The sequence below is a fragment of the Setaria viridis genome, chromosome 3 (assembly GCF_005286985.2).
Source record: "Setaria viridis chromosome 3, Setaria_viridis_v4.0, whole genome shotgun sequence".
NCBI classification, from domain to species: Eukaryota; Viridiplantae; Streptophyta; class Magnoliopsida; order Poales; family Poaceae; genus Setaria; species Setaria viridis.
The window spans coordinates 45,226,996-45,244,881 of record NC_048265.2 but is presented as its reverse complement, the minus strand read 5'-3'; the positions used below and the strand labels follow the sequence as shown (position 1 = coordinate 45,244,881).

General features: G+C 50.8%; 2 protein-coding genes across 5 annotated transcripts; one reads left to right on the top strand and one right to left on the bottom strand.

Annotated features, from left to right (window-relative positions):
• The first annotated feature begins 2,754 nt into the window (after window positions 1-2,754).
• On the top strand, window positions 2,755-6,802 carry LOC117847256 (uncharacterized). 4 transcript variants are annotated; one of them, XR_011897897.1, is made up of 4 exons: window positions 2,755-4,531; window positions 4,604-5,411; window positions 5,523-6,029; window positions 6,107-6,802. XR_011897897.1 is itself a non-coding variant. In XM_072292889.1 (3 exons), exons 1-3 carry the CDS (start codon window positions 4,527-4,529, stop codon window positions 5,709-5,711), a joined length of 1,002 nt encoding a protein of 333 aa, XP_072148990.1. In that variant the 5' UTR covers window positions 2,755-4,526; the 3' UTR covers window positions 5,712-6,802. The 4 variants fall into 4 exon arrangements, 2 of the variants coding, with proteins under 2 accessions (XP_072148990.1, XP_034584322.1); XR_004638569.2 differs by having other exon boundaries at window positions 5,505-6,029; XM_072292889.1 differs by having other exon boundaries at window positions 5,523-6,802.
• A 2,026-nt stretch (window positions 6,803-8,828) lies between these two features.
• LOC140222293 (uncharacterized) lies at window positions 8,829-9,784 on the bottom strand. Its single transcript, XM_072292457.1, has 2 exons — window positions 9,412-9,784; window positions 8,829-9,211 (listed from the first exon to the last, which is right to left on the bottom strand). Exons 1-2 carry the CDS (start codon window positions 9,782-9,784, stop codon window positions 8,829-8,831), a joined length of 756 nt encoding a protein of 251 aa, XP_072148558.1.
• Between the last annotated feature and the right edge of the window lie 8,102 nt (window positions 9,785-17,886).

Genomic DNA, 17,886 nt, shown 5'->3' with positions numbered 1-17,886 from the left:
TCCGGGCGGAGTTATGGGCAATCCACATGGTGCACGAAAGAGCAAGACTACATGAATGGAGATGGCGTTGGTCGAGTCAAGTGAAACGGAGGCAGGTCGAGTAGGCGGCCCGGGAGCTAGGAGCAAAAGACTTGGAATCGTCGAAGGCTTGGCGGAGGCTGGACACGCGTCGACATCAGTGAGTCAGGCCTTGCGGGGTGTGCAAGAGGGTTTGACCAGTTTGACCTCAAAATCGGGGGTGAGTCACGGCATATGGGTGTGCAGAGGGTTTGGGTGGTTTGGGCCTCAAAACCACCGCGCAGGCAGGTTTGCCAGTTTGGGCCTCAAAACCGGGGGCGAGTCCGGTGCGGCCGGATGGCGTCGAGTCGGAGGACGCGTGGGACCATCGTGAAGCTTGCATCGAGGCGAAGCTAAGTCGTGAAGGCGCCGGGTCCATCCGATGAACGATGAAAAAGATGGACGGTTTTACCCCTATGGGGTATTTGGGTTTTATGCTTAATTAAGAGCATTTTGGATATTTGCTGAATGCCTATACGTATGTGGAGTGGCTGTTTGGGGCAGCCATCTCCTTCGGCTAGTAGGTGGTAGTCTACTGATTTGTTTGTGAGAGGTTTTGGGAGAGAGGTGAGGCGAGAGAAGAGAGGATCTTTGTTTGATCTTTTCGCCATCCTAGCTTTGATTGTGCTAAGGAGTGGCTTGTAACCTGATATGGTGAAATAATCAAATGATCTATTTCGTGCCATCTTGTTCCATCCCGTGTGGATTTGCAATTTTCGTTTGTATTCTTCGCGTTCTTGTTTCTTCCTCTTCGTTTCCTTCACGTTCTTGCTCGATTCGTGATTTGCAGGGAGCTTTGAGTCAAACCGATTGTTTTAAGATGAACTAGAACGGGAGTTGAACCCTTCCACCAAAGAAATTCGATTAAAACCACACGAGTTCATAGATCAGGGCGATTCAATTTTCGGAGTTGAAAAAGTGGTATTCATCACATGATTTGATTTTCCTACTGATTGACAAATATTTGAGCGATGATTTCTTAGGAGTTACTTCCCTGCTGCCTTATGATCCCTTGGTTAAATTTTGGTAGCAGTCGGTTGCGATTTGGTCGAGAAATCGGAAAAATATGTGTTCGTGAGTTTTCGGGGAGCTCTCTCCCGCAGGCCACAGACTGTCCGCCCCACGGACAGTCCGTCTGGTCCGGACCGTCCGGTCCTGCTGCCGCGGACGGTCCGCGCTGTGTCCTTCTCTATGTTTGTGCGCAGGAACCAGTGGCCGTCTGGAGCAAGCGCAGCAGCACGCACGCGCAGGTCAGCAGCAAGCCCAGCAGGCGCGCAAACAGCAGGCCAGTTGAGGCTGTCACGCAGCAGGCAGCGGTGCGTCCCAGCAGGATCGAGTGCAGCAGGTCCAGCAGTTCGAAGTGAACAGCGCACAGACAGCAGCATTTCAGAGCCTGTTTGGATCTGGCGTCCTAATATTCAGAACATACCACCTCGAATGTTTAGATACTAATTAGAAGTATTAAATATAATCTAATTATAAAACTAATTGCACAGATGGAGTCTAATTCGCGAGACGAATCTATTAAGCCTAATTAGTCCATGATTTGACAATGTGGTGCTACAGTAACCATTTGCTAATGATGGATTAATTAGGTTTAATAGATTCGTCTCGTGAATTAGTATAGGGGTTCTTGCAGTTAGTTTTATAATTAGCTCATGTTTAGTCCTCCTAATTAATGTCCGAACATTCGATATGACGATTTTAGTACCTTGTATCAAAACACCCCCTCAGACAGCAACAGCACGACAGCAGCAGGTTCTCTTTTTCTTCTATGCGAAATGTTGCTTCCATGCTATAGTGTCCTATGATTAGGCAATCATTGGCTTCATAGCTTTAGCTCTTTGCATGATCGTATGAAGTAATTAAGTGATTACCTTTGCATGCTTAATTATTAGTTTATCTCTTGAGCTAGTTAATTTTTTTATGAGAGGTTGCTTTCATGCTTCAGTGATAATTGGTCGGTAATCATTGCTATACTTGTTTAATTCTTTTCTTGAATGTATGTGTTGGTTGGCAGCAAGTTAATTGCATTTGTCTCTAGCTAATTAACAGGAGATAGCTTTGCTGATTGCCTCAGTTATTAATTGATCATTGTTACATGCTTTAGCTTCTTAACTAGTAATATCTCTTGCTAATCATGTTTAGTGTTTAATTAATTATTCTTTGCATGCTTAGATAAGTGAAGGTTTAGTAATAGCTTTGCATTTCTCTTGTGCAAGCTTTTCGGTGCGTCATTTTACTTTGCTTCCGCTACGCTTCGAGCATCTCTAATCGTTTGGTTGTCACGAGTTGACTTGTATCATCTTGACGATTAGACATGAGATGTGTTTAAAGTGACAATCAAACTATAGATCATGTTCTCGGAAGAGAATTTTTAAAGATTCCATTTACCCTCTTATTCGCCCGTCCCGGTCTATCATTACCTTGGTCGGGGGGCGCCAGCCAAGGTCCTCGTTAACTGGCACACCCACCCCCTTTCCTCCGAAGGTGAAGGAGTGGTGGCGCACACGCATGGTCAAGGGCGGTGTCTCCTGTCGCTGCGGAGACGGTGGCCCCCTCCCTAGGGTCGCGTCCCGTTGCACAGGGACACATCCTATCGCGTCGAGGCACGTCCTTGCGGTCGCATCCCATCCGTCGGGACTCCGTACCTTTCCTTCTATTTAATAATAGGGGAGAGGCGGAAATCCCCTTGCTCTTCCTTTCTCCCTCTTTCCGCTCGTCGCTGCTTCCTTTCGCCTAGGTCTTTCACGCGTGCCGCAATCTGTTCTGAGGGGAAAGCGAGTCGGGGAGGAGAAAGTGGACTTACGGGGTCGCCCGCCGTCATTCACGCCCAGGATATCGGTCTGGAGGGAGTCCCATGTGAGGGAGGATGTGCTGGAGGAGTACGTGCGAAGGGTATTGTTGCCGCCGAAGTCAGTCGCCGGCTGGAGGGCTCCGGCGCCGGGGACGGTGTTTCCCCAACCCGAGTCCGATGAGGTGGTGTCCTTCCTCACCTTCCATGAGCACGGACTAGGGTACCCTCCGCATCCATTGTTGCTTGGGCTTCTTCGTCGTTGGGGCCTGGAGTTGCAGCATCTTAATCCTACAGGGATGCTGCACATCGCTGGCTTCGTAGTACTTTGCGAGGCCTTTCTTGGGGCCGAACCGGATATAGATTATTTTGCATAGTTTTTCTCTAGGCGTCCTAAGAGCGAAGGCAAGAGATCGGATCCTCCCGCCCCGATCGGAGGTTTTTCCTTGCAGAAGAGGACAGGGGTAAACTATCCGTCATATACCTTGGCGGATTCAATCCGGGCTGGCACGGCGATTGGTTCTACATTCGGAACCCGGCCGAGGCTTCGTTCCCATCGTTCACGGGGAGGAGGCCGTCGAAGGAGAAGAGCTGGACGTGGGGACCCGGCACGAAACGTCTAAACCGTGTGGATGCGTTAGCGTCGACGCTGCAAAGCTGTCTTGACGAAGGTCTTACTGGAGTACGGATTTTCCACACCCTCGTCAGTCACCGGATTGCCCCGCTGGGACAGAGGATGAGACCGCTGTGGAAGTACTCCGGCCCGGCGGACATCGATCGCATGTCGCCGGCAGAGCTGTCGGGGAGTGAGATTTGGGGGCGAATCGACCAGCTGCTGGAGCCGGACGGCCGCAGGACCTTTAATGGGACGCTTGAACCTTTCTCTACCAACAGGCGCCCCACCTTTGTAAGTCCGCTCCCGGCGAGTTCACCTCCTTCCTGTCCCTAGTCCCCTGAATGGCTCTGATTTCTCTCCTTGCATGGGCTCGATGCCCGTAGCTCCCGCCTGGGGTTTCCACGGGGTCCGGACGGTGCGGCTTGGCAAGCTGCCGACCAGCGAGCCGTGGTCGACCGGAAGAACAAGAAGGCCGCGAAGGCTGCGCGGCACCTGAAGAAACAGCAGGAGGCCACTCGGCGCCTTAAGGCAGACGAGGATCCCCTGGACGTGGATGCGGTCCTGGAAGTCCTCTTCCCTTCAGATCCGGATTCGGGCTCCTCCGGAGACGAGTCAGGTGAGGATGTTGTTGAGACTTCGCCCGATTGCCTTGGGCACGCCAGTCCATGCTCATCACAAGTAAGTCGCGTGGGGGAGCCGTCGGGTGCTCCCGAGTCGCGGAAGCGCGTGGCTACCAGGGATGTCTCCCGCGAACGGAAATCGAAGCGGGCGCGTTCGCCGTCGCGCCGCCCAGGGGTACCGCCATCATCGCGGCCCCCGGCGGAGGATGCTGAGGCACGAGGTGGCCAGTCGGTGGGGCACGGTCATGCTTCCGCTGCGCAGGAGTCGGGGGGCGCGGCTGGTACGCGGTGGAGATACCCTGGAGGGACTTTCGCAGGTTGGTGACTCTGGGCGCCAGTATGTCGCTTGCGTCCCGGTCCAAGCGTCCTTGCCTCTAGTCGTTTCAGGGGGGGAAAAGGAGGACAATCCCCGAACATTCCTTTGTTCAAGGCTCCCCCAATGGCGTAAGTGCTCGTGACCCCTTCTCTGCTAGTGGAGGTTGGAGGTGATCTAATCGCTGTTCTTTTTTGTTGCAGTCCTCTGTCGGCGCTACCTGGAATCGTGCCGCCCCTACATACGTGGCGTGGGAGCCTTCCATTCGTCTGTCCCTCGTTGCCGGGTCCCGCTTTTTTTCCACCGTCAGTTAGCGTGCTGACCGTTGCTCCGCCGGCAGCGACTCTTGATGTGGTGATGAATCCCTTGTTGGACGTGACCCTGGCGCTTTCTCTGGCACCGGCTGCGGAGGAGGTGAGGGCGGAGCCCGTGCTTCCGATTTCACCTGGCGGGGAACCGCACGGTTCGCTCCCATGGTCGGGCCTGGGGGCGAGTGAGGATAATAGAGCTGCGCCCGATGGTAGGGTGGCTGAAGTCCGGGTGTCGCCCGAGTTCGCCCAGGCCAACGTACTCATGTGTTCCCTCCCCAGTCCGGATTCCGCGGCTGCGCTGGAGGTGGTCGGGAGAGCGGAGGAACCGTTGATGGCGGGGCTTGATGTCCCCATCGTGGAGGTCGCTCCTTCCAGCACGGCCGAGGTTGGGGCAACTTCAGAGGGCGTACCGACAACTCAGGAGTGGGCGATGGTCCCGGCTTCTGGGGTTGCGGCAGCCGGCTCTTCTAGCGACCTGGAGATGGCCGATGAGATGGTGTGGCCTCATCCGGAAATGCCGGGGAAGGCTCACCTCGTGCTTCGCCCTGAGAGGGAGAAGGAGCTCTGGGCTCTGCTCGGAAACGGCGGGGCGTCAATGCAGTCGGGACTTAGCTCTCTTGTGGAGAAGATGCAGGAGATCCTGGGCGAGGCTGAGTCTGTTTCCTGGACCATGTATTTCGACCTACCCCGCATCGGAGAGGTAAACCCGAGGAACTTTGATTTGCACGTTAGGCTAATTTTTATGCCTGGCCAGTCCCGGGCTGTCTTGATGTGACCGCCTTCGTTTCACAAGAGCTGGAGGTGATGGCAGCTAGCAAGAACCGATTCTTGCAAGAAGAACACAGCCGCTGAGGACAGGACGCCGAGGGGCTGCGCCAGGCCGAGGAGATCGCTCGCGAGTTGGAGGCTGCCCGTCGCATATCCCAGGACCGGGCAGTCGCCGCTGAAGAACATGCAGCTGCTGCGGAGCGGGAGCTGGCCGCAGCGGAGGTTCGCCTGACCGAGGCGGCGGAGCGGATCCGCGAACGTGAGGAGGCAGAGCATCGTGAGGCCGAATGCGCCGCGGCGGCTGAAGTGCTCGCCACGGCGCGGGACGCCGAGCGCGAGTCTGCCGCGCGGGCATCTACGGTGGAGCAGGAAGCCTGGGCGCATGCCGAGCAAGAAATCACTAATTTAGAAAGGATGGTGGCATAGCTGGAAAGGGAGCGGGACATCATCGCGGGCGCTCATGACGTGTTGGACGAGAGGAACACCCTCCTGCACCAGCAGCTGCAGCAGGCGGAGGATAGCCGTCTCGCGGCCATCGCCACGACAGAGAGTGAGTCCCATTGTCCCCGCAGCCTTCATGCTGGAGTGACGTCTGCGTTGACCCCTTCTCCTTGCGCAATTTTGCAGAGGGACCTGAGGGCCGCTCAAGAGGACGCAGGATGGAGCGCGGAAGCGCTGGCCAAGTCACATGAGGAGCGGTCCGCCTTCGCCGAAGAGCTCGACGCGCTCAAGAACGTGGCACAGTTGGTGATCTCCAAGGTGTTGGGATTGGGGTCGAGCACAAGTACGCCTGCTATCAATCTTGCAGCGGTGCCGGACATGGTCCAGATGCTGATTGTGGATGGTATTTTCCATGGTGCGTTGGGGGTGCTGACTTCGGTGGTATCGCACTTCCCCGACCTGGATCTCGAGAGGCTCCGCGGTGGATACGCTCCCGGGATGAACCTTGAAGAAATCCAGGAGTTGGGTCAGAGCTTGGTTCCACATGTGCAGGCGCTTACTGAGAACATCACCGCGAAGTGGGTCATCGAGTCTCGCTTGGCGGAGAATGTTGCTGATTCCAGTGTGGTGGCGCAATCTGAAGTAGAGCCGGGCGAGATCTTGGACACGTCGGGGTCGGCCGCTGATCCACCTGCGATTGAAGGACCCCCAGTCCCGGCGACGGTGGCGCCAGGTGACCGGACCGAGCGGGAGCAACAAGCATGAGGGTAGTTAGTTTTTTCCTTTCGTGCAAAAGGAGAAGTGTGGGAGGCTGTGAGCCGAGTGAACAATGGTGTGTACCTTGGTGAATAATTAGCAGTAATGGGAAGTTGATCCGGCCTATCCTTTGTTTTTACTCTTACATAATTTTCCGCTTGTCGCCCATTCCTTTTCAGACCTGCCAGTTGATGTAGGCTGCAGCCTTGAGAGTCCAGGCGTGGCTCGCGAGACTTGGCTGCTCGTACCGTAGTAGTGGTGGGGATCCAATTGGTCCGCGAGCTAAAAGCGTAGATTACTTAGGGTAACTCAAAGGACAGGATAGGTTAACTTCTTCTTTCATGCACAAAAGAAGGAAGATAGTGTGTTTGTTCGTGAGTTAACAGTGGAAGTGGGAAACTGGTTCCGCCCATTCTCTGTTTCATCCTCGGACAACCTCTGCCTCCTCGCCCATTTCTTCTCAGACCTGCCTACCAGGGCATGGCCCTCGAGGTTCGGCTGCTCGTACCGTAGTCGCGGTGGGGTCCGATCAGTCTAAGGGTTGGAGTGTCGATTGCTTTCGGAGTGAGCAGGAGAACGAGAAGCCCTTTCGTTTGGGTGTGCGGTGTGCCCCTATTTGTTTGGGCGAGATGCATGATTAAGTTATGCAAGAATTTAAAAGAGGGAGTAGTGCACCCCCGTGGAGCCCTCGAGTGACCCAGTCCGAGTGTGCTCAGGCCGGGGTACTGTTGGAGCAGGTGTGTGATGGAAACGTGTCTGGAAAAAGGAGCTAAGTTAAGTAAAGAAGTGACGTAACTGCTCGATGTTCCAAGTGTTGGTGAGGATATTGCCGTCTTCATCATTCAATCGGTACGCGCCTGGTCAGATCACTTCGGCCACCGTGTACGGTCCTTCCCATGGAGGAGAGAGCTTGTGTTTATCCTTGGTCATCTGGGCCCTGCGAAGCACGAGGTCGCCGACCTCTAGGGTTCTTCCTCGGATCTTCCTGTCGTAATACATGCGAAGAGTTTGTTGGTAGCAGGTGGAGAAAATGAGCACCATCTCGCGTGCTTCCTCGAGAAAGTCGATCGAGTCCTGTTGAGCCTTTGTGGCTTTGCCAGGTTTGAACGCCTTCACCCTCGGGGCACCGTAATCGAGGTCGGACGGTAGTACCGCCTCCACGCCGTATACTAGGAAGAAGGGGGTGAACCCCGTTGATCAGTTCAGAGTTGTTCTTAGGCTCTAGAGGATTGCTGGGAGCTCTGCGACCCATCACCCGGCGTGCTTCTTAAGTCGGTCAAAGATGTGTGACTTGGGTCCTTGCAGCACCATGCTGTTAGCTCGCTCAACGTGGCCATTGGTTCGTGGGTGTCTGGCTGAAACCCAATCAACCCTAATGTCATAACCATCATAGAAGTCTAGAAACTTTTTTTCGGTGAAATTTGTTCCATTATCCATGATGATGCAGTTAGGAACGCCGAACCGGTAGACAATATCGAGGAAGAACTCGACGGCCTCTTGCGAGTGGATGTTTGTGATGGGTTTCACCTCGATCCATTTTGTGAACTTGTCCACCACCACGAGTAGGTGGGTGTGACCTCCCGGTACCCTTTTAAGAGGCCCGACCATGTCGTGTCCCCAAACGGCGAACGACCAAGTGATGGGGATAGCCTGGAGTTCCTATGTTGGCAGGTCTGTCTGCCGAGCGTAGAACTGGCAACCTTCACACCTACAGACCACTTCCTCTCCGTTACGCAGGGCTGTGGGATAGTAAAAACCCTGACAAAAGGCTTTCCCTACCAACGAGCATGGGGCTGCGTGATGACCGCAGATTCCAGCGTGGACTTCATGGAGAAGTTGTTTCCCTTGGTCGGTCGGGACACATTTCATGAGCACTCCCAACGGACTTGTAGAGCTCATCGCCGATAGTGATGATCTCATCGTGCTTCGGTCTTGTCTTGTGGGAGAACCACATATAGTATGTAGGCAAGTAGCAACGCCCTCTAGTTAGTCGGATCAAGTGCTATTACTGCCACATCGAGGTTGGGTCCCCCATACGTTTGGTCGGGGCTAGGCTGCGATGTGGGGTTAGGGCCCCTGAGTGTTTGGGCAGGACCCACCTGCATTTGAGGCAGTTCCTCTCGGATGCAGGCAGACGGTTCATGGAGGTCGTTCATGAAGATCCCGTCCGAAGCTGTCTTCCATTAAGCGTCATTTTTGCCAAGGTATCGGCGGCGGCATTGTCCTTTCGTGGGACGTGATGCAGCTCGATGCCTCGGAACTTGTCATTGAGCTTGTGGACTTCTTGGCAGTATGCTGCCATGAGCGGGCTTTTGTAGGAGGACTCTTTCATGACCTTGTTGACGATGAGCTTGGAGTCACCACGGATGTAGAGTCGGGTTGCTCCTAGCTCGATGGTGATATGTAGCCCATTGATCAGGGCTTCATATTCCACGGCGTTGTTCAAGTCACTGAAGTGGAGTCGGATCGTGTAGCAGAGCTTGTTTCCCTCCAGGGAGATCAAGACCACTCCAGCCCCCGCGCTGGTTCCCATAACTAATTCATCAAAGTACATCGCCCAGTACTCGTGGGTAATGTCTGGGTCGAGGTTTGGACTTCCGTCCACTCGGCGATGAAGTCGGCCAAGGCCTGAGACTTGATTGCGGTTCGGGGCGCGTACTTGATGTTATGCCCTATGAGCTCGAGCGCCCATTTAGAGATTCGTCCTGCGGCTTCACGGTTTTGAATGATCTCACCGAGCGTGAACGAAGTGATGATGGTGACCTCGTGCTCAGTAAAGTAGTGCAGGAGCTTCCAGTTAGCCATTAGTACGACATACAAAAGCTTCTGTACTTGGGGGTAGTACACCTTAGCGTCGAAGAGCACCTCGCTGACGAAGTACACCGGTCGCTGGACCTTCAGTGCCCACCCGGGCTCCTCCCTTTCCATGAGGAGAACAGCACTGACCATGTGGTCACTTGCCGTGATGTAAAGGAAGAGGGGCTCCTGCTCGGGAGCTACGAGGACCGAAGCTGAGGTCAGCAACGATTTGAGGCTCTCCAAAGCTTTCTGGGCCTCTTCCGTCCAGATGAACTCATCAGACTTCTTGAGAAGCTTGCAGAGTGGCATTTCCTTCTCTTTGAATTGGGAGATAAAGCAACTTAGGGTGGCTAGACATCCTATTAGCCTTTGCACACACTTGACATTTCGAATCGGGACCATGTTGGAGATGGCTGCGATTTTTCGGGATTGGCCTTAATGCCCGCTCGGATTTTTCGGGATTGGCCTCAATGCCCGCTCGGAAACGATGTACCCAAGTAGTTTCCCCTTTGGGACCCTGAAGACACATTTTTCGGGATTCAACTTGACATTGAACCTCCAAAGGTTCGTGAATGTCACGGTCAAGTCTGCGATCAGATCATCCGTTTGTGCGGATTTCACCACTATGTCATCCACGTTGACGGCGATGGTGCTCCTTGGACGCTCTGACCCGTCAGGGTGGTTGGGTAGGTTGATCTGGTCGGCAAAGTACCGCTGCATGGACCTTTGGTAGGTTGCGCCCGCGTTTCTTAATCCGAATAGCATGGTTATGTAGCAGTACGAACCATAAGGGTTGACGAAAGAGGTCGCGAGCTGGTCGGACTCTTTCATCACAATCTGGTGATAGCTTGAGTAGGTGTCCAGAAAGCAAAGGATTTTGACCCCTAAAGTGGAGTCGACTATCTAATCTATGCGTGGCAAAGGAAGGTGATGCTTAGGGCATGCCTTGTTCAGGCTGGTGTAGTCAACACACATTCTTCATTTTCCATTCTTCTTTTTTACAAGAACGGGGTTGGTGAGCCAGTCAGAGTGGTACACCTCCTTGATGAAACCGGCTGCTAGGACTTTCGCGATTTCCTCGCCAATGGCCCTGTGCCTTTCATCGTTGAAGCGGCACTGGCGCTGCTTGACGGGTTTCGAACCCGGAACGATGTGAAGCGCGTGCTCGGCAACCTATGGCGGAACCGCCCTAATTAACTTAGCTAAAGCACAATTAAGTCGCCTGACACGCGATCATATGCTTTAATCAAGTTAACTTAGCAGTTTGTCGGATTTCATCCGATAAACCACTACACAGGACCGAGAAAGCAGACCTCACACGAATGTGAGTGGTTCTAGAGAATATAATAGATCATCCTGTAATACCTGCCATTTTTAGTCATCAAAGTAACTCTGAAGAAATAGAAGCAATTCATGAAGGAAAGGAGAAGAAATTGGCTAAAAATCAAATTCGAATCAAATTTGACCGAAATTTGAATTTTGAATTTGAAATTCAGGAAAATTCAGCAAAAGTATGGAATTGAAGTATCAAAGTGATTAGAACTTGAGGATCAAGATTTGGGACAATACCTGGTCCCAAATACCTCAAGAAAACTCAAAGAAAGAAATTAAAAACCGAAGTCACTATTCACCATCCGACAATAGAAGTTCAGAAAAACAGCAGCAGAGTCTATTTTGGAAATTAATTTCCGACCAATTTTCCAAATAAGTGGATCAAGACAACTACACAGTGATTAATTATGGACTTTGGACGAGTATCTTCAGGTGTTTTTGATCAGGAACAGTGAGGGGAACAAATTCAAATTTAAGCTCAAAGTCAGCACATTGTCACGGTAGACTGTATTGCTGAATTTGACTAAGTCTGAAAACAGCAATATGTGGCCGAATTTGGAGCTGATTTCAGAAAAATGTAGAACAGAAGGTGTGAGTGTTTATGGGCAAAATGGAACCCTTGGTGGTTGTAGAACACAAATGGGAAGAAGTTGGACTGAAAGGAAAGGTTTTGGACCACTGAAATGATTTACAAAGTAGGGCAAATGACCATGACCAAGTGACTGACGAACTGAATCGGAATTCAATGGAATTCAGTCACCTGAGGCCAAACATTTTGAAATTGCCAACAAATGAATGAAAATCTCGGGCAAGAGTTTAAATATGAATTGTGGAGCTCGAGTTTATCTACAACTTTGCTTAAGTGACTTGTGGACCGTCGGATTCGAAATCAGCCGTGGTGGAGCTCTGAACTTCGGGCGTCAAAAAATAAGAAGGGGGGGGGGGGTGGGGGGGCGACAGAGCAAGCAGGACGTGTCGCTGCCGGTGCGTCTGCCGCTGTCCAGCTCAAGACAGCTAGGCCACCTCCTCACCACGCAAGCCTACGAGTAGACCACGGTGGCAACCATGCGCGCGGTGAAATCTTTCGTATATCTACCGCTCCCGCCGACCGTTTCTACCGCTGTTCTTTTTACCGCCGCCGCCCTTCTGTCCAAGCCATCGCCGCCGACCAAATTCCTCTGCCACGCCTCACCTCCCGTCGATTCCTCTCGCCCACTCCTCCATAGATACCCCAGCTACACCCCTGTCGAGTCGTTGTCCAACATCCTTGCCGGAATACCCTGCACCGCCGTCGTTTCCGTCCACCGTCGCTGCACCTCCTGCTCACGGTGAGCACCTCCTTGCTCTTGTTCTCTTTCTTCTTGGGTAGTCGTAGGCGGGTCCTTGGGATGCTAGAAAGCCGTAGAGGGAGTCGTCGGGGTAAGCTAAGCCGTTGTCGTGCTTAGCCACGACCGGCCGTAGGCGCCGCCGCCCGCCGCCGTGGAGGGAGTAGCTCCGGCCATCTCCCGGGAAGCTGTCGCCGCGCACGGGTGCGCTAGGGCATGGGGATGCTTCCCCGGCCCAGCCCCGTCGCTGGTGGGGCGCCGGTCGGCGAGCCGCACCGCCCCCTGTCGCGCCTGTTTTGGCGGGAGGAGGGAGAAGGTACTGGAGCCACGGGCCCGCGCGTCAGTGGGGAGAAGGAAAGAAGAGAGAGGCAGGCCGAGCGCGGGCGTCAGTTGGGCCAGCGTTCCGGAGGCCCAAGGAGCCTGTGCGGTCGGCCGTTAGAAGAAAGGCCGGAGGCCCAGGAGTTCAGCAGGCCAGGTTTCGCAGAAGGAAAAAGAAAAGAAAGAGTGGGCCGTTGGGCCGGTGCCGGTCCGAGAAGAGAAAAGGAAAAGAAGAATCGGCCCAGAGAGCCCGTTAGAGGAGGGGTAGGCCGGCGGGTAGGATAAATAGGAGAAGGGGTGGGTCCGAGTCGCGGGCCCAGCGTAAGAGAGAGGGGGTAGAATAGGGTCGCGTGAGAAAAGTTGCCGGGGGTGTTTTTTCGGGAAAATTAGATTTCCTTTATAGAATAATTAGTTTAAATCCGAATCTTACCTTTTAAATCACAGAAATTTCTAGGAGTGTCCAAAATTAGTGAAACCAATTTTGTTAGGCTTATTTTATTTTCCTTTATGCATTAAAATTTTTATACCCTAGAAAAATAATAAAAATTTGGGTATTTATTTAATGCCTTTCTTTTAAGGTATTTAAATAAATACTTAATCTTTATTAAATGCATAAAATATGGAACAACATTTTCATAATTACAAATTATTATTAATTCATAGGAAATTAGGTTTTAAAGCTAGAAAATAATTATAACATTTTCTAAAAATAAAAGAAAAGGCCCTAAGTAAGGTTAATTAAGGAAATAAAAATTTTGGGCTAATCTTTTCGGGTTTTTGTGTGTTGGCTTGCAACTTTATCATGATAAATTGTATAGTCCTTATTGGCTTGCAACTTTATCATGAAGGAAAGTTGTATGGTCTTGTATTCAAAAATTTGCACTCCTAAACCCTGCATATGTTGTGTTATAGACACCGAAGCACCAGAAGGAGATTTCTTGGAATATTCAGAAGGATCTCCGGAATTTGAGGAAGTCTTTGAATTGGTCCCCTGCGAGGCCAACCCTTCGGACAGTGCTAACTTTTTTAGCGAACAAGGCAAGCCCCGGTGCATTATACCTATTATTTTGGAATCAATATTTCATGTGTCCATTATTGGTTATTTGCTATATGTATGCACTAAGTCTAGGAGTTGCTTGAAACCCATTCTTGTGCATGATCATACCTTGTTTTAAGGACATCTTTGCCACTTGTTCAAACCTTTAGTAGATAACCCAAGTCTACAATGGCTTAGTTGCTTAAATACTTGCTTTACCAAACCTTAAGGTAAATTTTGAGTCATGCATGTTAATTATGGAAAGATGACTTGGAAATTAAGAAGCGGACAGAAGCTAAGGATGTAGTTCTGTCTGCTAGATTAATCTGGTTAAGGCCCGATTCGTTGTCTTAACCTTTGATCAAGTGAAAGACATCTGATCACTTACTGGGTATGGGACCAGTAAAGCCTAGTAGGTTAGTAAACCCTCTGATCTGGAATACTTCGTACCCGCGCTTGACGTGCTGGAGATTGGCAGGGGCGTAGCCTGAAACTCACATGGTGATCGGGCCAGACGTGGGGTCCCATGTGGGGGTGCGTCCCTGGGTCCGGGTAGTCTTATTCCCAATCGTTGGATTTGCTAATCGAAAAGTCGTTACGTACGACTTGGACAGTCGTATATAGCTGGTGATCAGAATACTCTCCTGCAGGATGTAATATGATCCGGATCGCCGCAATTCTCGGTTATGAATGCACTTGATCACTGTTGAGCATCGTAGCATAAATTCATGAATGCCATATCTTTCTAATAATGTTTGGTGTATGACTTAATACCTTGTTGTTTGCAAATAATCTTTTATCATCACCTAGAATGGTTAGGTAAAGACTTAACCCAAATAAAAGATAAAGCTAAGGTCTCACTTTTAGTAAGCTTTTTGGCAAAAATGTATCAGCCAAGTACACCGAAAAAGCTATCATGTACTTCCAAGAGAAACTATTATATTGGTTAGTCGGGTAAGCCCTGCTGAGTACCTCGTACTCAGGATTATCCCTTGTGGCTATTTTCAGAAACACCGCAGGAGTCTACCGAGGAGGAAGCCCCGAAATCCTAGGGTATTGTTACGAGTCTCACAATACCCTTAGAAGAAGTCTTATAATGCTCATCTCCATCCGAACCGTTTATGTTTTAAATCCTAGAACTCTGTCTAACACTGCACTGTTAAGTTTGCTTCAAACTATGTCCTGTATTAACTCGTACCTCGTGTATGTATGTAAACATGTAATATTTGTTGATGCTATCCCATCGCGGATACAATCCTGATGTATGGCTATGAGACACGACGTGGATCTTTCGAGGAGTCCTAGGGACACTCGACGGACGACCGGACTTATGCTGTTTTAAGTGCGTTTCGAATAATTGCTGCGTCGGCAGCGATTAGGCGCACTTAAACCAGTTTAAGTTGGACGGTTCCGCCACAGCTGGTATCAGAGCCGTAGGTTGGGATAATCAATAGATATTACCATTTAAACACTTAGACTCTATTTTAAACAAAGAAAACATGAGTCACAGGTGGCAGTAGTGTTAACTGGTTGTTTGTTTTGCAGATGCTAACTGTTTGCTGCGTGTCGCTTGTATTCGGTACTATATTATTAGGGAGAGATTACGATGCCACCAATTTCTCTATGAGTGTGTATATGAGTCTGTGAGTACGTAGGAGTCGTTGCATCATGTTGCATAAGCATGTTTTAAAAACTTTTGGGTTTGGTGAGTGCCGCTAGACCTAACCTCGTTTCTTTTATAGGATGTTTCAAGAAGGCTACACCGACCAGGACGGATGGACCCGAGGGCATTACCTGGACAAGCCAGGGTTTGTGCAGCTACTATGGAAAACGCTGCAGGAGTTAGGCTTCCATAACCCTCCAGAGTACTATTGGAGGAAGGAGGACACGTGTCACAAGCAGCGCTGCACTGTTTATGTTCATATCCCAGATGAAGACACCAACCCCAATTGGCGTCTGGAAGAAGTGATGGAGTCGGGTTTTGAGTTTAACGATACAATTGAAAGGGCGGCTATGACTGCTCTCACAGACCTATGTGAGAAGCACAAGGTAGAAATAGGGTCGAGCTCTGCTCGATTCTATCCTATAAAGCATCAAGACGATGGAATCTGGAAGAGAAGGATTAAAGCCCTTAAGAACTCTTCTCGCGTAGAGCATGATATCTTGGTGGCTGCTGCCTCCGACTACATGACGGCCATGTATAACCTGCACCAGTCTTGCATCAGGGAATACTATAATCAGAGGAAGAAAAATGAAGATGCCAAGATGGAATTAATGGGTGCCAGACACGATAAAGAGTTGTACAAGAAGGCGGCATTAGCAAGGGAACACGACATGGAGAAAATCATGAGAGAGCAGTCCAGAAGAATAGATGAATATGAAGAGAAGCTCAGGGTAATGCAGAGATTCATGGATGCCAGTAGGAGTATGGCAGACAGGGCTAGAGAAGAAGCTGAATCCAATGTTAATAGGCTCGAGGCAGAAAGATTCCAGCAGCTGGACGAAATCTTATCTCTTCATCTAGCTTTGGAGGAAATGCAGGTCCAGGTACCTGCTCAGAACATAGTCAATGTTCCACTGCCTCCACCACCGGAAGAACCCCAGCCACCGAACCCAGAAGAAGCAGACCAGTTGGTGGACGTTGTAGGAGTGGAGGGTGATATTGCTCCACCTGCAGCTCCCGAGATCGACTTATACGCTCACGAGAATTTAGAAGGGTTTGATGTCGACATGGAAGATGATCTGGGTGAAGCTCCCATGGGAAACCAACAATTTTCCTGGGCCGATGCAAACGCCGATGGGTTAGATCCACAAGGCTACGGACCTATGCAGCAGTGGGGTGAGGCTGAGCAGGAAGGCGGGGAAGAAGAAGAAGACCCCGAAGAAATGGAGGGAAATTCCGGAGTTAGTACCTCTGCATCCTACACTTCCTACACTTCAAGTGACCCCGGGCCAGAGTCAGAGAGTGAGAACTCAGTAAATCAGGCCCCACCTATCGCTCCTCCGGGACAGACGCTGATGACAGTGGACCAGGATATTCTGCAGGCTGCGATGGCCCGGCTGGAACTAAATGGTGAAGAGCTAGGCATCTACCCCTACGATGGTTGAAGCCAGATCGTAACCAAGAGATGTTGTGATGTATTTATGTAAGATAAAGGCAGTAGACGAGGTAGTACGGTGGTTTTGTAAAAAGTAACTTCAAGTCATGTAATATAAATAAATATGTATATAAGTGTGGTTTGTGTGTAATTACGATAGTCATGCTGTGATGTGTGAAATACTAGTGTGCACAGGGAACTGTTGGTGAAATGTAATTTAGATATTAATACTCTGTTTGCTTTTGACAGCATGACGGATCCGAGAGGTCCACGAGCTTCAGGGTCAGGGGGCCACAAGGAGAATTTACCTAGAGCTCCAACGCTGGTAGATGCTATAGCCAGCCTCATGAATTCAGGAGCCGAATAGGCTCGACTACTTCAAATGATCGTGCAAAACACCGGTAATGGTGGAAACCTACGGACCCAGAACGGGGTGTATCCTACACCCAGTTCCTGGAAACTCGTCCTCCAATATTCTTGAAAGCTGAGCACCCACTGGAAGCTAATGAATGGCTTCAGACGATGGAGCAGAAATTTTGGGTGATTTCCTAGTGCACCACCACCCAGAAGGCGGAGTTTGCTGGACTCCAGCTCCAAGGTCCCGCTGGGACCTGGTGGACCAGTTATCTGGCAAGACAACCAGTGGGAAGGGAAGTTACATGGGAGAACTTCAAGGAAGCCTTCCGGACACAGTTTGTGCCAGAAGGTATTATGCGTATGAAGCTGGAGCAATTCCTAGGGCTGCAGCAAGGAACCCGTAGCATTCTGGAATACACCAATGAGTTTGATCACTTAGCCCAGTATGCACCGGAACATGTCAATACAGAGTCCAGAAAAAGAGATTGTTATCTTCGTGGGCTTAATGCACGAATGCAGGAGAAGCTGTCCACCTGCACCTTTGCTGACTATAGTTCTGCGGTAAGCACAGCCATTACTGCAGAAGAAAATATGAGGATCTTAGATGAAACTTTAAAGAAAGAAGAATCCTTGAAGAGGAAGAATATTCCTTTTGGAACCTTCGGGAGTACCCCACAGAGAATGAAGGTGGTATACCGAGGTCCTCCTCGACCCGCGTATCGGCCTTCTTTTCAGCAGAGGCCCTTTCAGCGCTGGAATGTCAGAGCTCCTATTAATGCTCCTCGTCCTGGAAATGCACCACCTCTTGGGTTTTGTAACCCTACTCCTCCAGGGAATCCACAGGTTTGTTTTAACTGTGGGAAGCCGGGACACTTTGCCCGGGACTGCCGTTTTCCCAAAGTTGGGGGAAACGCGAATTTAAGGGCTCAAACCTCTGGTCAAGGC

What these genes read in the sequence shown, in the direction of transcription:
- LOC140222293 (XM_072292457.1), bottom strand. Translation starts at nt 9,784, where the DNA reads ATGCCACTCTGCAAGCTTCTCAAGAAGTCTGATGAGTTCATCTGGACG. An exon ending in CATCACTTCGTTCACGCTCG is followed by an intron (nt 9,212 to 9,411) that starts GTGAGATCATTC and finishes TTGATGAATTAG; the next exon opens with TTATGGGAACCAGCGCGGGG.
- LOC117847256 (XM_072292889.1), top strand. An exon ending in ACCTACCCCGCATCGGAGAG is followed by an intron (nt 5,412 to 5,522) that starts GTAAACCCGAGG and finishes AGGTGATGGCAG; the next exon opens with CTAGCAAGAACCGATTCTTG.